This window comes from Hypanus sabinus, chromosome 5 (genome assembly GCF_030144855.1).
Source record: "Hypanus sabinus isolate sHypSab1 chromosome 5, sHypSab1.hap1, whole genome shotgun sequence".
Taxonomy (NCBI): Eukaryota; Metazoa; Chordata; class Chondrichthyes; order Myliobatiformes; family Dasyatidae; genus Hypanus; species Hypanus sabinus.
The window spans coordinates 92223626-92247309 of NC_082710.1; the positions used below are offsets into that span (position 1 = coordinate 92223626).

The 23684-nt window shown below is 39.6% G+C and overlaps 1 protein-coding gene across 5 annotated transcripts in view; it reads left to right on the top strand.

Annotated features, from left to right (window-relative positions):
* The window catches only part of thsd7ba (thrombospondin, type I, domain containing 7Ba), a 969622-nt gene that overhangs the window by 315326 nt on the left and 630612 nt on the right, over positions 1-23684 (top strand). For all 5 annotated transcript variants that reach the window (XM_059970235.1, XM_059970236.1, XM_059970238.1 and 2 more), the window contains exons 3-4: positions 12926-13727; positions 20360-20608. In XM_059970235.1, the coding sequence (XP_059826218.1) occupies positions 12926-13727; positions 20360-20608 (1051 nt within the window). The remainder of the gene's footprint in view (positions 1-12925; positions 13728-20359; positions 20609-23684) is intronic.

Here is a 23684-nt window from a genome sequence, read left to right on the forward strand (position 1 = left end):
TGTAATGCTCTCTTCTTGATGCTTATTGGTCATGAGAAACCAGCTATGTCAAAGTGAGAACCAATGTTTTTGCTATCTTCTTATTTTCCGTTATAATATTTCTACCTACTTTACTTCTAATAAATCTATATTTGAGCTTATCCCCTCCCTTTGCATATTTGTTAAAGACCTTAACACCTTTTATGTCTCTACTTCTTGCCACGTTACTCTCTTGTTCTAGTTTTTACTTCATTAGTACATTTCCAGTAATCCATTGTTTTTAAAAGTTGCTATTCTTTCTCTCAATGTCATATGCTCCATTTTCAATCTAATATGATTCTTAATTTTTTTTTAAGTTGTCAGTGCACCTTAGTTTGAAATTAATCGGTTTAACTCTTACGATTACCTTACTTTAAACTCTTACTTTAAAGCCCTTCTTAATATTAACAATAAACTTTTAGTCACCTAGTTTTGTTTCTTTTGTCTCAGTATCTGGTTCTGTTTGATTACAGCTATGTAAACACAGTTAGAAACATAGAAACATAGAAATTTAGAGCACAATACAGGCCCTTCGGCCCACAATGCTGTGCCGAACATGTACTTACTTTAGAAATTACCTAGGGTTACCCACAGCCCTCTATTTTTCTAAGCTCCATGTACCTATCCAGGAGTCTCATAAAAGACCCTGTCGTATCCGCCTCCACCGCTGTCACCGGCAGCCCATTCCACGCACTCACCACTCTCTGCTTACCTTAAACCTGTGCCCTCTTGTGTTAGCCATTTCAGCCCTGGGAAAAAGCCTCTGACTACCCGCACGATCAATGCCTCTCATCATCTTATACACCTCTATCAGGTCACCACTCATCGTCCACCACTCCAAGGATAAAAAGCTGAGTTCACTCAATCTATTCTCATATGCCATGCTCCCTAATCCAGGCAATAACCTTGTAAATCTCCTCTGCACCTTTTCTGCAGTTTCCACATCGTTCCTGTAGTGAGGTGACCAGAACTGAGTACAGTTCTTCAAGTGGGGTCTGACCAGGGTCCTACATATATAGCTGTAATATTACCTCTTGGCTTTTAAACTCAGTCCCACAGTTGATGAAGGCCAATGAACTGTATGTTTCTTAACCACAGTGTCAATCTGTGTAGCAGCTTTGAGTGTCCAATGGACTCGGACCCCAAGAACCCTCTGATCCTCCACACTGCCAAGAGTTTTACCATTAATGCTATATTCTGTCATCATATTTGACCTACCAAGATGAACCACCTCACACTTATCTGGGTTGAACTCCATCTGCCACTTCTCAACCCAGTTTTGCAAACTATCGATGTCCCACTGTAACCTCTGACAGCCCTTCACACTATCCACAGCACCCACAACATTTGTGTCATCAGTAAATTAACTAACCCATCCCTCCACTTCTTCATCCAGGTCATTTATAAATATCACGAAGAGTAGGGGTCCCAGAACAGATCCCTGAGGCACACCACTGGTCACTGACTCCATGCAGAATATGACCCGTCTACAACCACTCTTTGCCTTCTGTGGGCAAGCCAGTTCTAGATCCACAAAGCAATGTCCCCTTGGATCCCAAGCAACCTTACTTTCACAATAAGCCTTGCATGGGGACCTTGTCAAATGCCTTGCTGAAATCCATATACACTACATCTACTGCTCTACCATTATCAACATGTTTAATCACATTCTCAAAAAATTCAATCAGGCTCGTAAGGCACGACCTGACTTTGACAAAGCCATGCTGACTATTCCTAATCATATTATGCCTCTCCAAATGTTCATTAATCCTGCCTCTCAGGATCTTTTTGATCAACTTATCAACTACTGAAGTAAGACTCACTGGTCTATAATTTCCTGGGCTATCTCTACTCCCTTTCTTGAATAAGGGAACAAAATCTGCAACCCTCCAATCCTCTGGAAACTCTCCCATCCCCATTGATGATGCAAAGATCATTGCCAGAGGTTCAACAATCTCCTCCCTCACCTTCCACAGTAGCCTGAGGTATATCTTGTCTGGACCCAGAGAGTTATCTAACTTGATGCTTTCCAAAAGCTCTAGTCCATCCTCTTTCTTAATGTCTATATGCTCAAGCTTTTCAATTGACTGTAAGTCATCCCTACAATTGCCAAAATCCTTTTCCATAGTGAATACTGAAGCACAGTATTTATTAAGTAGCTCTGCTCTCTCCTCCGGTTCCATACAAATTTTTTCACTGTCACACTTGATTGGTCCTATTCTCTCACATCTTATCCTTCACATACTCTTCACATACTTGTAGAATGCCTTGGGGTTTTCTTTAATCCTGCTCACCAAGGCCTTCTCATGGCCCCTTCTGGCTCTCTTAGTTTCATTCTTAAGCTCCATCCTGCTAGCCTTATAATTTTCTAGATCTCTATCATTACCTAGTTTTTTGAACCTTTTATAAGCTTTTCTTTTCTTCTTGACTAGATTTTCAACAGCCTTTGTACACCACAGTTCTTGTACCTTACCATTCTTTCCCTGTCTTATTGGCTTGTACCTATGTAGAACGCCATGCAATAATTGCCACATTTCTACCGTACGTTTCCCTGAGAACATCTGTTTCCAGTTCATGTTTCCAAGTTCCTGCCTGAAAGTTTCATACTTCTCCTTACTCCAATTAAACGCTTTCCTAATTTGTCTGTTTCTATCCTTCTCTAATGTTATGGTAATGGAGATAGAATTGTGATCATGAACGTATGAAAAGAAACACAAGTGACTCCTTGCATTCAGAGTGTGCTGAGTCCCCAGATGACAGGCCACAATTGATGCATCAAAAGATAACCATGCATCAAGAAATCTGAGTTGAAAAAATTGTGTTGATTTAGATACTTTTTTACATGAGAGTAAATTTTGTCTCAAATTTTTGGGTTGTGATTTGAGAATTTTGTGAGGACAAGCTTCTGTAATCTGAATGAGGAGGTTGACAATATAATAAATGCAAATTGCAGTTGTTGCTCACAATGCTGTGTAAAAAAATGAAGCTATCCAGTTTTTGAAACATTGTTCTTTTGACTTTGCAAAATCCAACATTTTATGGCTTAGATTTTCTGTAGAAACACTAAGAATTGGACATGGATCTAATGGAGCATTTCCTTACATAAGTATCATCAAGTGTGGGATTCTTCCCTGTGACTATGTGAATGTAGATGACCTGAAGCTATTGGTTGTTCCCTGCCAATCTTTTCTCAAGTTTGCCCATCGTTGGACATCTCCTGGCATCCAGTGACACAGCAAAAGTTTTTCAACTACCCAGCATCCATCTGAACAGTGAAGTATTCAGCAAGGTACAAAGGAAAATATGAAGTATTATAGACAATAGACAATAGGTGCAGAAGTAGACCATTCGGCCCTTCGAGCCTGCACTGCCATTTTGAGATCATGGCTGATCAACTACTATCAATACCCAGTTCCTGCCTTGTCCCCATATCCCTTGATTCCCCTATCCATAAGATACCTATCTAGCTCCTTCTTGAAAGCATCCAGAGAATTGACCTCCACTACCTTCTGAGGCAGCGCATTCCAGACCCCCACAACTCTCTGGGAGAAGAAGTTTTTCCTTAACTCTGTCCTAAATGACCTACCCCTTATTCTCAAACCATGCCCTCTGGTACTGGACTCTCCCAGCGTCTGGAACATATTTCCTGTCTCTATCTTGTCCAATCCCTTAATAATCTTATATGTCTCAATCTCCTTAATTCCAGTGTGTACAAGCCCAGTCTCTCTAACCTCTCTGCATAAGACAGTCCAGACATCCCAGGAATTAACCTTGTGAATCTACGCTGCACTTCCTCTACAGCCAGGATGTCCTTCCTTAACCCTGGAGACCAAAACTGTACACAATACTCCAGGTGTGGTCTCACCAGGGCTCTGTACAAATGCAAGAGGATTTCCTTGCTCTTGTACTCAATTCCCCTTGTAATAATGGCCAACATTCCATTAGCCTTCTTCACTGCCTGCTGCACTTGCTCATTCACCTTCAGTGACTGATGAACAAGGACTCCTAGATCTCTTTGTATTTCTCCCTTACCTAACTCTATACTGCTCAGATAATAATCTACCTTCCTGTTCTTACTCCCAAAGTGGATAACTTCACACTTATTCACATTAAACGTCATCTGCCAAGTATCTGCCTACTCACCCAGCCTATCCAAGTCACCCTGAATTCTCCTAACATCCTCATCACATGTCACACTGCCACCCAGCTTAGTATCATCAGCAAATTTGCTGATGTTATTTTCAATGCTTTCATCCAAATCGTTGACGTAAATTGTAAACAGCTGTGGTCCCAATACCGAGCCCTGTGGCACCCCACTAATCACCACCTGCCATTCCAAGAAACACCCATTCATCGCTACCCTTTGCTTTCTATCTGCCAACCAGTTTTCTATCCATGTCAATGTCTTACCCCCAATGCCCTGATTATCTGATGATCTGTTGTGTAAAAATGTTTAAATTAGATTTCGATAAAGAGAGACGGCATAGTAAAAGCCCCTTCCAAACCAACAAGCCTTCACTGCACAATTACTTCCAAGTGACCAAGTAACCTGCTGACCTCTCTGTCTTTTGACTGCGTGAGGAAACAGAAGAAACCCACGTGGTCATGGGGAGAACATACAAACTCCTTACAGACAGTGACAGGAATTGAACCTTGCTCACTGGCACTGTAATAGTGTTACACTAATCATTACACCACTGTGCTGCTCCAAGATGTTTAAATTTGTTGCATGCATGTAGATAAGAATGGGCAGAACTTTTATGATCAGCAAAGGGAAGTACTCATAAATATTGCATTTTAATAGCTTTGCAATGGTTCTGAAAGACAGTTGCGAGACATTCATTGTGTATGACAAGTTTGATGGGCAGTTGAATGAGGAGAGCCAGCATTAAAGATTCTCTTAGGTATTTATAGGTGGGTACGTTCTGCAATTTCCATCAACTCCCTATTCCCTAAGCTGATAATATTTATGGACGCAAGATTCTACCAATGTTCTGAGCTAATTCTAGAGATTTGGGCCAGCAACATTGGCAGGTGTTTTGCTCTTCACACTTTGAATTGTTTTTTGTCAAAACACTCCTTCAGCTCATGGCCACATTGATGGACCACAGCAAAGCCATCTTGGATCTTGGTGAGAGGGCATGTTTGGACTAGTGGAGGATGTCCTGGGTTGGGGCACCACAGGGTTAAGCTGGGTTTGTCCGGCACCCCATCAGTGTACTGTTTTGGCATGTTGACTTCTCAGTCTATTTACGGCTGTCTAGTTTTTTTTTTCCTGGTTGCTCTAGTAAAGCCCGGGATGAGTGAGGAGGGGGTGTTGGCTGGGTGGGGTGTGGAAGGGGTGTTGGTGTGCCAGTATTGGCACCATTCAGTGTGTTCGGCATAGGAGTTGAGGTTTTTCAAGTTGTAGAGATGTTTTTGGGCTTTGAGTCTGGTAGTTGGAGGATCATCATTTTCAATCAGTTTACAAACTGGAACGTTGTTATGCATATTTTGGATACCCTAGCAGAATTTTGCTGAATAATTTTTCTGAGGTGCTATTTCATTCACTGCTGGGAGCCATTGAACAAGAGTAGATTTTAGGGCTCCTGAGATTATTCTCATAGAAGCATGGAGCTGTGTATTGATGTTTGTGCGTGTGCGATAAATAGATGCCAGTGGATTGGGGAAAGATAAAGTTGGAGTTACTGAGCAGGACAAGGTGGACGGAAGAAGCTGGGAAGAAGTGGCAGGCCTACATATGAACTCGTATCATCTGCAGGTCTTCCCCAGGTTACGACAGGATTCTGATCTTACCAGTTCTTCATAATAGGAACAGCTCATGTGTCTGAAATTTGGCTACTGAGCTACCACATTGCCTGCAACCCACAGCAGTCAACAAGTCCACCCCTGCCCCCGGGTTCCCAGATGTGCACTCATACGTATGGACTGCATGTAATTCAGGTGCCTGTATGCTGTTGTAATATGCTGAATATGTAATTCTCATATGTCAGGTTGCTTTTGTGCATTAATGCTATGAATAATTAAAGGATATTCTGGGATATTTTATCTACTGAATTTCCTAATGTTTGCTGGTTAGTCTATTTCACATATGTCCTTCTCCCTCTTGCTCCAGTATAGGAACAATCATACACAATGGAATATTTTGACTATTCCATCTTCACCTATAGCAATAATTTACAGCCAGCACCTGTATGTTTTCAGAAAGTAAAGATGACAAATAAAGCATCTGCCACCTGGATGCAATGATTTGAAAGGAAAAAAGCCTATGACAATGGGACCCCTCCAGAAAGAGCAGACCTGCTGACAAGTTAGGAAATAGAATGTGGTGTCAATACATCTGGAGATGGAGTAAATTTTTCATAACCTGTGCGCAGATGTGAAGCAGCACCATCATAAGCCTGTTACTTTTTTTTGTGTGAGACCTTAAAGCTATTATTCTGAAGACTGGTTTGCATCGCTGCATTTAACATTTCCCAGTTTCGTTGTATGATGTCTGTAGTAAATCCGATGAAATGAAGGATGAAATAGATAACACTTACTTTCATGTTCTAGAGCAGCTTTTTCAATAACTTTGTTGACAAAGTAATACCATCATGATTGAACCATCTTCATACCATAGCAAAAAAGAAATTAACACAATTCATTGTGGAGTGTATATGTGAAAGTTCATAAATATTTTCCCAGATGGACTTTTGGATCTTAGCTGAGTGGTTGAAAAAAGTGCTTCTAAGTGCTAATCGAAGATCAAAGGGACTGTGATTCTTGGCTAATGTGAGCTGACAGATTGCCTTGGATCAATTGTGCTTGCTTTTGGGCACCATGTAAATTCAAACATACAGCAAAGAATGTAACAGGGTCAGGATGAATAGAGCTATAGAGTCAATCAGCATAGAAACAGACCCATTGCCCCAAGTGGCCCATCCTGACCGAGATGCCCCATTCAACTAATCGCAATGGTCGGTGTTTGGCCCATAACCTTTCCAATCCATGTATTGTACCTACTCTAACTGTCTTTCAAAAATTAAGATCAGCTTAAAAATATTGTATATTTTCCTATAAATGTTTGAAAATTAACTACAATTTGTTTACAACCCAAACTGATTGAAAATGTTACTCTTATCAGACTCTATTGCAGTATTTTCAGGCCATGTTTCATTTCACAGTAATTTTTCTGTTCTCAGTGCTTTCTCAGGTTGCTGTGCCTTTACAACGATCACCAATCCTATCTCATGCATTTCTTCCAAGTCTCTTTATTTCTGCTTTCCAGTACAAAAATATAGAAGTGCGATCACTCGAGTCGAGTATGATGTTCTCCTGAGGGGTTGTCTGTTGGTGGGATCTCAGAAGTCTGCAGAGGTCCATCCGGGATGTTAAGGTGGATTCCCCTAATGGAGGATGCCTGTGAGTGACTTTGTTTAACGTGGCAAGGCTGATATACATGCAGCCGCCACACAGTCTTTAACAGATAGGTGTTGGAGTCGAGTGGGATGGAATGCAAGATGGCTGGGAACTCTTCATGACTGCAGTCTTCCTCTGCCTTCATTGCCATTGTGATATTCCGGCAGTTCCACCAATGAGGTCTTTGTCTGGCTCCTCTGCCTTGACCTTATCGTCATGGGTGACCCTACCAGGAGCTAATCGCCAGATAACTGAACTCCAGACGGTATATAACAGCCTCTCCACCATGACAAGGTGACAATTCTTAGGGAATTAAAAATACAAATCAGAATGAATTGCAGGTGAAATTGGAAGCATGTAAAAGCTGGGGTGATGATTTGTAAGATTTTGTATTTTTCAGCAAGAAGCTACTTTCTAGCTGGTTAAAGGTCACTTCCCTTGATTTCTGTCAGGCCTTGTTGTGGCTCGTCTATCTTTATAATTAGAAATTGATTTTTATTTTCTATCCTGACAGCAGGGCTTCAAAAATGTTTGGAGAGAAGATGTATTGACTGTTATATATACAAAGGCGACTTGACAGTGTAGATCTTTGGATTAAATTTGTTCTGAGCATTGCAGTTAAACTAAAAGCAAGTGGAAAACCAGGCTTTTCATTGAAATCAATTGCATTGCTGAGTTTCTATGAAATGAACACATAAAAAAAATTGGGGTTGAATTGCTCTATTTGTAGCAAAACTGTGAACACCTGGTTTTCATCTTCTCAGTTTGTGGTCGGCATTGGGAAGGCAATGTTCATTGTGCATCCTTTGTTGCCAGGCAACAGAGTCACGTGGTTGGTCGCTGCAGATAGTATTGAGAGTTTACCCATGCCTTGCAGGAGTTAAGTCGAGTTCTGGTTCAGGAAGAGATGCAGATGCCCCTCCCTGTGGTGCATTGATGAGCATGTTGGGTTTTATAACAATCCAGGAGTTTCCAAATTACCAAGTTAATTCAATTTAGGTTCATTACATGTGGTGAGATATGAATATAATACCTTTGAATTGATGGAATATTAGCTTAACCTCTGCACTGCAACACATGTACTAGTAAGGCAATTACTAATGTTCAGAGTGATCCCAGCACTGATGCATATTTTAATGCAGCAACTTGAACAGCACTTGCTGGGTTTTGAAGACAAATGCTCATTGTAAAAGGGCAATATTTTGAAATCAAAAATGTTCAATTTGTAAAAGGCACCTGACAAAAGTTAACAGAAATGAATGTTGATGGAAACTGCTGCTTCTGTACTTATAAATCAGATCTGTAATTGAAATTTATTTTGTTGGCCCAATTGTAGTTTGTGAACTGTATGTACCTGATACCTTTGGAATCATTTGCCCAAACAATATAATTGCACCACCTGTTTATATAAAAAATGTATGGTGTTAACAGGCCAAATAAATGAAAATTCAACACAATTGATGTGGATTGACACTAGACTGTTATCTCTGTATGAACGTATCGCTTGGAGCGGTATCACATAATCCTTTGCTTTTCACCATTATGGCTCTATATTCCCACTTATGATGGTCCAACTCACAGAACCAATTGGGAAAGAAATAGAGCAAGTAAGATGACTAATTGCAGTCACTTAAAGAGTTTTTGGTCTAACACAAGGTAACGTTTTCTACTCTGAATAGATTCTGGAAATGTTTGCTGAATTATTTTCTGCTCTACCTAAAAATCTCCAGAACAACACTAACCTCATCACTCTTGGAGGTTTTGAAGTCCCAAGTGAAAAAATAATAATTTGTTGAAACAAAAAGTAATCTCTTGAAAATAAGTTTTCATGGTGCTACACAAACATTAACAAACACAATTTTCTCCCGAAATGCTTGAAGAGTAAGTTATCTTGAGAATATGTCACTGTGCACTTCCCAGCTGATTGCCCGGGCATCAGTCAATTACAACAGACCTGTGTTCTTGGCCTGATTTCATCTGAAGGGACTGAACAGAACATCTGAGAAGCTTACAATCACAGTCAGAAAGCATGGTGGAAAACCTGCTCTAAATTTAGGATATCAGCCATCAATAAAAGGTCTTGAGAACACTTATACCAGAGGAAGCTTCAATATGTACTGAATATACAATATGTTCAATATATACATATGAAGATGAAACAAAAATACTTGTACTACAGATTTCTGCCAAGTTGCCCACTGGGCTCTGACTCTGTACCATCACTAGAAATGAGCAACCATTTTGGGTAAACTCCATTTAAATCTTCTTAAAGTTAACCAACGTGTTTCAAATGTTATTCTCATGAATAATATTTGTTTTCAAAGCAATATATAAGATCATATTAGAGAGTGGGAAAATCCCAAAGATCTCTACGGCCCTTTTCAACATCTGTGCCTCATATTAGAGCTAAACCCAGCAGCACCCTGTTTTGCCTGTCTCCTTTCATTCAACATGGACCAGAGAACAGTACAGTACAGGAACAGACCATTCAGCCCTCACTGTCTATGCCAACCATGATGCCAATCCAAATTAATCCCATCTACCTTCTCATGTCTATATTTGCTATTATCCTTCATGTTTTTCTGCCAATCTGAATACCTCTTAGATTTTTATATCTTCAAAGTTCAAAGTAAGTTTATTATCTGGTTCAAGAGCCAGATGTTTGAGGGGTAATAACTGTTCTTGAACCTTGTGGCATGTGTCCTGAGGCTTCTGTAGCACCTTCCGGATGGCAACAGCAAGAAGAGAGCATGGGCTGGGTGGTGGGGGTCCCTGATGAATAGATGCTGCTTTTTCTACAACAGCACTCAATAGTGGAGAGAGCTTTTGCCCATGATGGACAGAGCTGTATCCATTACTTTTCGTAATCTTATCTGCCTCCACCATTTTGCCTAGAACATACCATTGTCTGTGTTTAAAAAAAGCCCAATAAATCACCTTAAATGTTCTCCTTGTCATCTTAAATCCAGTATTTTTCATTTCCACCCTGGGAGAAAGACTGACTATCTATCCTGTCTGTGCCTCTCATAATGTTGTATGCTTCTATGTGGTTACTCCTCATCCTCTTAACATTCTAGAGTTAACAATGCAATTTTAACATCTTCTTATGAGTCATCATCATTGTGTGCCAGGTCTTATGACATCATCATTATGTGCCGTGTCATATGACATCGTCATTATGTGCCGAGTTGTATGATGTAGAAACATAGAAACCTTACAGCACAATGACATGGGTGATCATGGTCTCTAACGATGATTGTTCTTGGAAAATTTTTCTGCAGAGGTAGTTTGCCTTCTTCTGGGCAGTGTCTTTACAAGATGTCTGACCCTAGCCATTATCAATTCTCTTCAGAAATTGTTTGCCTGGCATCAGTGGTCACATAACCAGGACTTGTGATATACATCAGCTGCTCATACCAACCATCCACCACCTTCTTCATGCGACACTGATGGGGGACTAAGCGGGTGCTACCCTTTGCCTAAAGGTGACCTGCAGGCTAGCAGAGATGCCTTACACTGCTTTTGGTAGAGACGTCTTTGCACCCCGCCACCCTTTTAGCCAATACTCTCAGAGAACATCCTGATGAACGTCTTTACACCCTCTTCAAAGCCTTCATGTTCTTCCTGTGATGCAGCAACCAGTAATGCAAACACTGTAATACTCCAAATGCAGTTTAATCAAAGCTTTGTATAGCTGTAACATGGCTTTTTGACTTTTATACACAACAGCAAAGCACTAAAAGCCATGTTGGAAATCCAGAACAGCACACACAAAATGTTGGAAGAATTCAGCAGGTCAGGCAGCATCCATAGAGGGAAATGAACAGTTGATATGTAGGGCCGAAACCATTCAGAAATTGAGTATTCATTTCCCTCTATGTATACCCTTGATCCGCTGAGTTCTCCCAGCACTTTGTGTGTGGTGCTCCAGATTTCCAGCATCTGTGGTCTCTGTTGTGGCTCAGTTTTTATGTTCAGTGCACTGAGCAGGCAATACTCTGTAACACATTTATCTCCTTGTGTTGCAGCTTTTAAAGATGTGTGACCTTGCACCCCAAGATTTGTCCATATATGGATGCTCCAAAGGGGTTTAAGGTTCTTCAGATGCTGGAATCTAGAGCGATAAATACTCTTCTGGAGGAACTCAATGAGTCAAGCAGCATTTGTTGGGGAGATGGGGAGGAATTGTTGATGTTTTGGGCCAAAACCCAAAGAGAGGAAAGGGTGGTGCCTGTAGAAGGAGAAGAGGCAGTAGATTGAGACGATTGGTGGGCTAAGGAGAGGTGGTGGATCACGAGCAGGCTACTCACTATCCACAGTTCTACCAATCTTTCTGTCCTCAGCTGACCTATTTCATCTATATTTATATAGGGATGTATCTCAAACAACAGAGGTTTCTGATTCCCACACTCCCTTCTATTTACTGAGGTCCCAGCTCACACACTCTCTAGGACCTCATTTGTTTCTCTTTTGCATGTTCCCTTGAAATTTACCAAGACCTTATGCTTCATTTACACTTACGGAGTTCATTGGAAAATAACTGGAAATAAAGTCAGTGCAACACTAGCTATGAATACAATGACAACAACCCGGGTTCAATTCCCGCCGCTCTCTGTAAGATGTTTGTACATTCTCCCCGAGACTGTGTGGGTTTCCTCAGGTGCTTCAGTCTCTTTGCACATTCCAAAGATGTACAGGCTGGTAGGTTAATTGGTCACATGGGTGTAATTGGGCAGTGTGCTCTTGTTGGGCCGGTAGAGCCTGTAACTGTGCTCCACTTCTAACTAAACAAATAATAAAAGTGTGTTCAAGTATTACCATATCAAAAAATCTGTAAAATCTGTTTTGCGTGCTGTCACCAAAGTCTCAAGCAGGCTGGATTAATAGAATTTTGCTCTATTTTCCTTTGCTGTGTTTACCTCAAAATATTGAATTGAATAAACGGTCTTTCATATTGAATCTCGTGAGAAATCCTTTGGCAGTTGTGAAGTGTCTTTTCTTCACAGAGCAGCCTATGCATGCAGTGGGTTGACAGCTGCGAGCTGGTGAAAACTCTGAAATCATTTAGAAACTTCTTGCACTGGTGTTGGAGCCTTTTTGAAACAAGGATATTGAACAGATTCCATTATTGCTCATTAATGATGTGAAAAATGTCTTCCTTCCTGTGCTTTCTGACTTCTGAGGCAACTAGACTCTGCATATGAATAATGTGCCACTTTTTCATTTATACCTACTGCATTTTAAAGTAGTAAGTTGTATATTTTAAGCCCTTTATGTAATATCCAAGAGTATTTTTTCCAATGCCCTTAATTTTTATCAGAGCTTGTAAATTATTTAGTTACCTTCGTATCTTGAGCACCTGCCTGCAGACACTTGTTGCTTATCCCTGCTGTACTTTGCCAGTCAGTTTTTTAAACGCATCTATCCACTCTTTCTTTTATAACTAATACTGTTTGTGCATGCAGGAGAAGGTAATTTATTCAATGTGCTTTTGTATTTCCTGTAGGTCAGTGGGGTCGATGTATTAGTGCAGAGTGTGGACCAAATGGAGTGCAGAGTAGAACAGTGTGGTGTGTCCACGTTGAAGGCTGGACTACACACCATTCCCACTGTAAGTATGAAGAGAGACCGGCAATTCAAAGAGACTGCTTCAAGGTGTGTGACTGGCATAAGGAGATTTTCGAGTGGGACTTATCAAAGTGGGGTGACTGTGTACTCCGCGCATCTCCAAATAAAGCTAAACCCAGGACCTCCGCTTGTGTCACTGCGCAGCAAGGGCTGCAGCACAGGGACGTACACTGTGTACGAAAATCCAACAGATCACTGGTACTAGACGAGATCTGTGAATTCTTTACACCTAAGCCTGCTTCGGACCAAGCCTGCCTCATTCCCTGCCCACAGGACTGTGTAGTGTCTGAGTTCTCTGCCTGGTCAGCTTGTAGCAAAGGTTGTGGGAAAGGATTACAACATCAGGTCCGTTCAGTGTTATCACCGCCGTTGTATGGTGGCAAAAGCTGCCCACCTCTAACAGAAACCAAGAGCTGTGATATACAAGTCTCCTGTCTGGTTGGGGAAGATGAGTTTCAGTACAGTTTAAAGGTAGGTCCCTGGAGTGACTGCAGACTGCCACACCAAAGACATGTCTGGCAAAGTGGTAAGCCAGGACTGAACTTTAGTTCACAACATTTGGAGAAGAATCATATGAAGCATCTGATCCACGAACATTTCAAGCCATGGGATGTAAAAATAGGATATCAAACCAGGCATGTCCGCTGTACAAGAAGTGATGGAAAAAATGCAATGCTCAGGTAAGGTCACTGATTTGGTCTTGCTGTTTTTTCACAAGTATTAGTTCAACTTTCTGTCACCAAGTATCTTAATCAGTCAGAGTACAGTAGATGCAGAGATAATTGCTGGACTGAGTAGATTTTAGTACAGTTTCATATCAGCAGTTACAAAGTAAGAGAGAGAAGTGTATGATATTCATCTTGATAGCAGTGTGTTTAGAAATGAAGTATACTTTAGGGATGCTAATACACAATTGTGGTGATAATAATTAAAACAGAGCACTTTTCATACAGACTCTGTAGTACAAAATGCTTTATAATGGGATGAAGTGCAAGCATGAAAAGAAAAGATAAAATATGTTAGTTAAAAGTGGTATTAAATAAATAGATTCTGAGTTGACATTTAAACGAGTCTACTGAATGTGTATCCCTTATAGTTCCACAGTTTAGGAGTGTAGTTCAGAAAAGCTGACCAGCCAACTAATCTCCTGAGGGAGATTGTTTAAATTTAAGAGACTGGCAGAAGAAGACCAGAGAGTTCGAATAGGATTAGAAAACAAAAGTGATTCTGTGATGTATTCTGGTCCCAGCCCATTGAGAGCTTTAACAAGTAAGAGAAATTTAAAATCACTTCTAAAAGTTACAGGAGGCCAATGCAAAGTAGTTAGGATGGGAATGATAACATTTCCTCATCCTGGTTTTGGTTAAAAGTCTAGCAGCAGTGTTCTGAACGAGCTGAAATTTGTCAATAGTCTCTGGAAGGCCAGTAAGAAGTGCATTCCAGTAATATAGTCTATTCGATATAAGGGTGTGAATTAGTTTTCAGTGTCATTACGTGACAGAAACAAACACATCTTTGTAATCTTCCTTAAGTGTAGAAATGCTCCTCTGGTCACTTCCTGTTTGTGAAATTTTAAATTCAAATCTGACTTGAAGATAACACCCTGGCTTGTTATTTCAGATTTTTACGAAGGGAGCCAAGATCCAAGTCTATCACGAAGTTTATCTCTTTTGGCTTAGTGAGAAACTTTAATAACTTGTTGTTGTAGCATACTTCTTTAATTAATTTCCTCAAAAGCAATAATTAAATCATTTTGCAGTTAACAATGTTCAGTAATATTTTCGTGATTTCACTGACAAACTCATTCTAGCACCCGAAGTAAACAGTTATAATAAATATGGTGTATGTCCTGGCACTTACTCATTAACAGTCTAAATATTTTCTATTTCCATAAGCATATCTGAATTATATAATTCTGCTAATACTCTGCTCCTTTAGAGTCACAAACTTAAGAGGCCGTGTAATTCTTTTAAAATTACTTTTACTTCTTGCTCCCTTGGTAAATCAGGCAGCATAATCAAAGATCCATACACTCTGGGCAATCAGTCTTTCCCTGACCTAACAGGCAGAAGACGCTGGAAGTATGTACCACAAGGCTCAAGGACAACTTCTATCCTGTTGTTATTAGATTAGTTCCGTCGTACAATAAAATGGACTCTTGGTTTTACAATCAAACTCGTTACAACCTTAAAACTTATTGTGTATTTGCAGTACACTTGCTCTGTAACAGTAACACTTTACTCTGTAATGTAGTATTGTTTTTACATTGCTCTATCTCAACACACTGTTGTAAAAAATTGATTTGTATCAATGGTACATAAGTTTTTCAAGAAGGTTCCGTACACATGACAACAGTAAACAGATTACCAACTTACCAGTTCTTCACTCGTGATTGGTGGTTCCCACATTCCCATTCCACTAACTCAGGCCATGTTTTCTACCTCTCTTTCCCCTCCTGGGTCCTGTTTCTGTCTCTTTCCACTGCTGGGTCTTGTTTCCTGTCTCTTTCCATTCTCTGGGTCCTGTTTTCTGTCTCTCTTTCCACTCCTGGGTCCTGTTTCTGTCTCTTTCCACTCCTGGGTCCTGTTTCCTATCTCTCTTTCCACTCCTGGGTCCTGTTTCCTGTCTCTCTTTCCACTCCTGGGTCCTGTTTCTGTCTCTTTCCACTGCTGGGCCCTGTTCCCTGTCTTTCTTTCCATTATTAGGGTTGTATTTTCCATGCGCTCTATCCATTCACTGGAATTTTGCTTCATGCTTTCTTTCAACTTACCAGAGCATGGAATCCTACTATCCTTTGCACTTGTAGAAGTCCTAATTTTTCACATTTCCTTTCTAATAATGGGAGGACCTTGTCTTATATACCCTTTAAACTTGCTTAATTTGCTGGAAAATTTATTATAACGTTGTGTCATATTTTGAAAAGGTGTATTAGGGGATTAATAGAAATAACATCCAGAAAAAAGTTTAGAAAATTTGTCAGGCTGGCACCAACAAAATCCCGAGTATGCTACATTATCATTTTTTAAATTTTTATTTCTGTTTTGCAGTGTTTACAATTTTGTATTGAGTCACTTGTGCATTTGTCTGCTTTCACAGGATCCATTTTAATATTCTTTTTGTATTAAAAAAATCTTGGCATTTTATTTCAGCTGACAGTAAATCTATTGCTCATTCACCTGGGCTGTCAATTTAATCCAATACTAGGAATGTAATCACCATGTTGCTGTGTACTTCCCTTGTTAAGCCTTGTGCTGTTACCTTCTCTAATAATTTAAATGTTTTCAAACCATATTGCAACCTTCTTTGAAACTACGTTATCCTGCTACTGTTAGCCTTTAGACTGTCACTGACTTTGTTATGAAGTCACCATTTACATCTTTTTCCATAAAATATAATAGGTTTCAAAATATTTATAGTGCTCATAACATGATAAAATGCCTTTCCATGAAATGATTATGTTATTTAACATTTTTACAATCTTAACAGTACATTTTTCCAGAATTATAAAAAAGCATCTAAATTATCTCTTTCCTTTCAATTGATGTTAATGATAACCACATTAAAGTGTAGCAGAAGATATATTTATGGATAGAGACTGTAAATTCTTTACCAGCAAGAAGCACAGTAACATTTTACTTTCCTTCCTTTGAAGTATTATTTTCAGCAAACTTATTAAACGGGATCATTTTAATCAGGTTCATTCAGCTGGAAGCCAAAATGAATATTTAGGCATCATTTATCATATTTACCTCCTGTGTCTTTGCTAATTTTCCTGCAAATATTTTACAAGCTGGCAACATTACATTTTCCTAGCATTAACTCTGTGAATTCTGATTTTGCTCAGCTTGGAAAAGTTCACTTATGAATAGTGTTAACCAGTGACATACTGGAACTAACTGTTCATGAAGCTATTTGTACTTGCCTGTATTTCCATCATTGTGGAATAATACAAGCATTGGAGTGTGTTTTTTTCTCTCTCTCTGGAAGGCATTCTCCTTTGCTGGAATGTTCATAACACTTCTATCCTGTAGGAGAAATCTGCCAGTGCAAGAAGTACAGTGGTCAAAATTTCTGTTACTGTGAATAGCTAAGTGAGTAAAAGATGAGCTGATATCCAAAAGGCATAAAGTTAAAGATGACACATTTCTTTAATATTTTAAGCAAGATTACTTTTTTTTTATTTCCATCTTATACAGTTTCAAAATAACAAAAAACGAAAAGGGTCCAAAGCAAAAGTTTGGACACCCTGCATGGTCAGTACTTAGTAATACTCCTTTTGCCAAGTATCACAGCTTGTAGACGCTTCTGTGGCCAGCTAGGAGTCTTTCAATTCGTGTTTGGGGGATTTTTGCCCATTCTTCCTTGCAAAAGACTTCTAGTTATGTGAGATTCTTGGGCCATCTTGCATGCACTGCTCTTTTGAGGTCTATCCACAGATTTTCGATGATGTTTAGGTTGGGAGACTGTGAGGGCCATGGCAAAACCTTCAGCTTGCGCTTCTTGAGGTAGTCCATTGTGGATTTTGAGGTGTGTTTAGGATCATTATCTTGTTGTAGAAGCCATCCTCTTTTCGTCTTCAGCTTTTTTACAGATGGTGTGATGTTTGCTTCTAGAATTTGCTGGTATTTAATTGAATTCATTCTTCCCTCTACCAGTGAAATGTTCCTCGTGCCACTGGCTGCAACACAAGCCCAAAGCATGATCGATTCACCACCATGCTTAACAGTTGGAGAGGTGTACTTTTCATGAAATTCTGCACCCTTTTTTCTCCAAACATACCTTTGCTCATTGCAGCCAAAAAGTTCTATTTTAACTTCAAGTCCACTTGCCCTTCCCTTGGACAACATCAGTGTCATGGAGAGGGGAGACTTGATGCATGGACAGCTGCTGGTCTTCCATACAACCATGCCCAGGCCTGCGCCCTGGAAACCATTCCAGTTACAGATCCATGGTCTCAAGAGACTAACGGATGCCATCAGTCCACAGGACTGATGTTTCCAAAATACATCAGGCTTGTTAAGATGTTCCTTTGAAAACCTCTGATGCTGCATTTTGTGGAGAGGATGCAGGAAAGGTTTTCTTCTGATGAATTTTCCATGAAGGTCATATTTGTTCAGGTGTCGTTGCACAGTAGAACAGTGCACCACCACTCCAGAGTCTGCTAAATCTTCCTGAAGGTCTTTTGCAATCAAACAGGGGTTTTGATTTGCCTTTCTAGCAATCCTACGAGCTGTTCTCTTGGAAAGTTTTCTTGGTCTTCTAGATCTCAACTTGACCTCTGAAGTTCTTGTTAACCACCATTTCTTAATTACATTATGAACTGAGGAAACAGCTACCTGAAAACACTTTGCTATCTTCTTATAGCCTTCTCCTGCTTTGTGGGCATCATTTATTTTAATTTTCTGATTGTCAGGCAGTTGCTTAGAGGAGCCCATGGCTGCTGATTGTTGGAACAAGGTTTGAGGAGACAGGGTATTTATAAAGCTTTTAAAATTTGCATCACCTCGCTTTTCCTACCGATGACTGTGAACAAGCCATAGCCCTAACAAGCTAATTAAGGTCTGAGACCTTGGTAAAAGTTACCTGAGAGCTCAAATCTCTTGTGGTGCCCAAACTTTTGCATGGTGCTCCTTTCCTTTTTTTTCCCTCTAAAATTGTGCAAAACAAAAATAATACACTAATCTTGCTTAAAATGGTGAAAATAATGTTTCATCTTTAACTTTATGAATTTTGGAGATCAATTCATCTCCTACTCACTTAACTATTCACAGTAACAGAAACTTTGACCAGGGGTGCCCAAACTTTTGCATACCACTGTTATCTATCACACACAGAGTATCTTCCTTGCTGTTTTCTCTCAGTAGTAAAAAGTTTTTGGTACATTGGCATTTATAAATCGAAGTATTGAGTATAAAAGTTGGAATGCTATGGTGAGGTTGTATAAGACATTGTTGAGGCTGAAATTGGAGCATTGTGAGCAGTTTTGGTCAACTAATTACAGGAAGGATATTAATAAGGTTGAAAGAGTGCAGAGAAGGTTTACAAAGATGTTGCTGGATCTTGAGAAACTGAGTTACAGAGAAAGGTTGAATAGGTTAGGACTTTATTCCCTGGGGCGTAGAAGAATGAGAGGAGATTTGATAGAGATATATAAAATTATAATGAGTAAAGATAGAATGAATGCAAGCAGGTTTTTTCCACTGAGGACATGGGTTAAGGGTGAAGGGGAAAAAGTTTAAAGAGAACTTTAGGGGGGTGCTTCTTCACACAGAGAGTGGAGGGAGTATGGAATGAACTGCCAGATGAAGTGGTAAATGTGGGCTCACTTTTAACATTTAAGAAAAACTTGGGCAGGTACATGGATGAGAGGGGTATGGAGAGATATGGGCCAGGTGCAAGTCAGTGGGACTAGGCAGAAAAATGGTTCTGCACAGCAAAGAAGGGCCAAAGGGCCTGCTTCTGTGCTGTAATGTTCTATGGTTCTAGTAATACTCTAAAACCTAGAAGTAATCTGTATTTTTGTTTGATACAATTATGCCTGCCACTACAATGAAGAAATCCTAATAGTATGTTATGTTAGTAAGTTAATGTAAAATTTTACAAAGTTTCAGTTACTTCCACATACTATATATTATTAAAGAAGTTATAATATAGAATTAAGTAAAGTCAAAAGGGTATGATAGTTATGAATTTCAATTCTTACATTATATCCAAAAAGTAAACTGAGAGCTTGCTATTGAGAAGTTACCAACCAACATAAAGAAACTTCTTCCATTCTCACTTCAGGAGAGCTTAAAAATATATAGTTGTCCAGAATTTTTTTTTAAATTTTAGGATTGTACATATTTGTAAATATCTAACCACCATGTCAGAGGGTGACGATAGCAGAGCTACTGTGTGATGCCAAGGTAGAAATCAGTAGACTTTCCGGATACTCAGCAGATCAGTCAGTAATGTAATCAGGAGAGAGCAAGTACATCAGGTACAAGACAAACCATGGTCATAAAGAAACATGAAGCAGACTGAGAAGCATATGACAGAGTCCTGCTTCTATTTCTTTTGTTTTTTTTATGAAATTATAAGGGTCAAGCATAATGCTGAACCAAACAGTTGGATGACTAAAGTCAGCAGGCACTGGAAACTTGGTGGATAGGATCCAATAAAACTTCTACAAGAGTTGAAACAGTGTCCTGAGTTATACAAGGTTATAAGCCTTTTTTGTTCTGTTATTAATCAAGATACTGTATGTGTTTTAGGAACATGATCGATTTGGTATTAATGAATTGCTGCTTGTTTTTCTTCCCTTCTTTAGCCTGTGTACCCATGGCAATACCCCCACCATCTTTCAATCATGTGTTATGCCCAGAGAATGTGGAGTTTCTGAATGGTCTGAGTGGAGCTCATGCTCTAAAACATGTCAATTACCTGGCATGTCTCCCGGGTACAGAAGCAGGAATCGATTTATAAAGCATACAGCTGTAGGGGGTGGCAGTGATTGTCCTGCTCTTGAGGAAAAAGTGACTTGCAATATTGGAGGCGAAGGATTACCAATATGTCCAAGGTAAGTGCTGTCTATCAATTTACAAGCAGTATGTAAATTGCTTATTGTTTATGGAAACAATACTTTCTGCTATTTATATTTCAGTGCTAATGGCTTTCCTGATTAAGATTTGCATGATTGGAGAGGTAAAGATAGTCAGCATGGTTCTGATAAAGAGGGAATTTGTTGACGTAATTGAAGTTTTTAGTGGTAGTGAAATATTTCAATAGATGTTTTATTTTGGAGTGCGATAGGAAAACATGAGGAGGATTTTGCAACTATGAAGCCAAAGAAACAATAGGGTGAATTGATGCTCAAAACATTAAAGCTTTCAAGAGAGTTATAATATAAATATTATTTATGTTCTAAAATTCATAAATAATTTGTTTCTTTAGCAAAATGTTAACATATCAATCTAAAGACCCAACTTCTATTTACAGTTTCAACTGTAAACTGAAGTTTAGAAACCTGGCATGCTGTGATTAGATGGTTCATAACTGAGATACTAAATGTGGCATGATGAAATAAGATATGAATATGTTTGTGCCTCTAAGGGGTATGTGGCATGTAGTATGACTTATACATGAGACACAAGTTAAAAATATGTTGATTACCTTCAGTAGAGGATGCTTTGTTCCTGCACCTTAGTGCACTGCAGCACAAATATTGGTGATGCGCTTGAAATGCTGTTGCTTGGAGTTCTGGAGTAGTAATTAGGTATGAAGTAACAGAAGTCAGGATTCTATAGGGGAAAGCAGAGTGAAAGACAGATGGTGGATGTGGTGAATATGCTAGTAAGCTTGAGAAATGTAAGAGAACTTGGTCATTGTTTCTGTATTTGGAATAAGCATTGTGAAATGCAGTGAACATTATCATCAGGATCCTGGGAGAGGACACAAAACAGAGAAACACAACCAAATGAGAATTGTAGAAAGCAATATTGTTGCTAGTTGCAAGCGCAAAGCTTTTGAGATCTTGGTGAGAATACCGATGTCATGAACCAGGAATGAGTTCTTTAATGAGGACATTTATAAGATATTTTAACTCGGTGTCTTCAGATATCATGAGCTTTAAAATATTGCATAAACCAACTTGAACTTGGAGAATAAGGGAAACATTGGTGATTACATGGACAGGCTGAGGACATGAGCTAAAAAGTAAAATCTTCAGACCTTTCTTGATGAGGCAGTGCAGAACATGTCATGTGCAGGCTGGCAAATGAAAGTACTTGAGCATAAGTCCTAACTTCAGAAGGGAAGTGCAAATTTCTGCACTGGGTCACTGCCTCTCCACCCTGCCTTGGAGCACCTAGACAACAGCAAAACAAATGCTAGGCTACTGTTCATTGATTGGTGTTCAACACCATAGTTTCAGTACTAATAGCCATGCTTCAAAACCTGAGGCTCTTTACCTGTCTCTGCAACTGAATCCTCAGCTTCCATATTGGGAGACCTCAGTCAGTGTGGATTGATCATAACATTTACTCCTCACTGACTGTCAACACAGGTGCATCTCAAGGATGTATGCTTAGCCCACTGCTTGCTCTCTCTACACTCATGACTTCATGATTTAGAACAGCTCAAGTGCCATCTATTAATTTGCTGATGACTCCACTGTTGTTGGTAGAATTTCAGATGATGATAAGGAGGCTTACACAGGAGGGAGATCAATTGGCTGGTTGAAGTGGTGTCACAACAACAACCTCACACTCAATGTCAGAAAGTCAAAGGAATTGATTCAGTAAGGGGAAGTTAGGAGAAGACCCACCAGTCCTCTTTGAGGGGTCAGTGTTAGAACAGTTGAGCAGTCTCAAGTTCCTGGGAGTCAATATCTTAGAGGAGCTATCCCAGGCCCAACACAGCACTGCAATCATGAAGAAAGCACCCCAATGGTTTGAGGAGATTCTTTATGTCATCAAATACTTGCAAATTTTTATGGAAGCATGGTGGAGAGCATGCTGACTGATTGCATCACAGCCTGGTATAGGGCCCAAAGGATTCACATGTCTTCAGAGTGCCCTTTGAAATTGCACTAAATGCTGCAAAATATTGTATATCATACAGGTGTACAAGTTCCTGAAGAATGTGAAAGTTGAAAGTTGAAATCACCAGGAGACCCATCCATGAGTTGCAATCTAGGAATAAGGAGGTAGAAATGAGCATGTTGAATGGAATGGAAATCCCTAAAAAGAAGCCAGAAAAAGTAATCTAATAGCTACCTTATCATCTGAAGTGTGTATATTGATATTGCAACCAATAAGACTGTTGAAAGCCAAGAAATATTGGAAATATCTCAAACACTTGCCATTGTTGCAGGAGTCTGTACAGGAGGAAATCTCCAAGTGATGAAGGTTAGGAAGGATTTTAGGAAACCAAAACCTCAAGGCAGTAATCTATGAAACGCATCCAATGTCACCCACCAGTGAGCATAGAAACAGAAGGATAATGTAGATGTACTGGAAAAAGAGGAATTGTCATGAAAATACATTTGCTTGATTCTGAGGAGAAGGGTTTGCCCCATGAGGAAGAGCTGAGTAGACTGGATCTATGACTTGAGCTTAGGACAGTGAGACATGATTTCTTGAAACATGCAAAATCATGCTGCTCCACTTGATAGAAGCAGCAAGGAGAGTCCCTTTGTATTTAGAATGGGGGCTCACAGTATCAAAACGAGGGGCCAGTCATTCAGGACAGAGGTAGCTAATCTTTGGTATGCTTTACCCAAGAGGTCAATGAAGATGTAGTCCTTGAATATTTTCAAAGCAGAGAGTGATAGATTTAATGATATACATTGAAATATTAAAACATATTGTGAAATGCATCATTTGTGTCAAATCAAATCAGTAAGGGTTGCACTGAGCAACCCACAAGTGATGCCATGCTTCTAGTTCCAACGTGGCATGCCCAAATCTCACCAACACTCTCTATTTTTTAGGTTTTTTTAGAGTTTTGCAATTGAAGGAATTAGGGCAGTATTGGATTAATGCAGGAAAGTGACATTAAGTAGTTACCATGAGCAAAGATCTTATCAAAAGGCAGAGCAGGCATGAAGGGGCATACAGACTAATTACACTTCAATTTCATATGTTATCACGTGC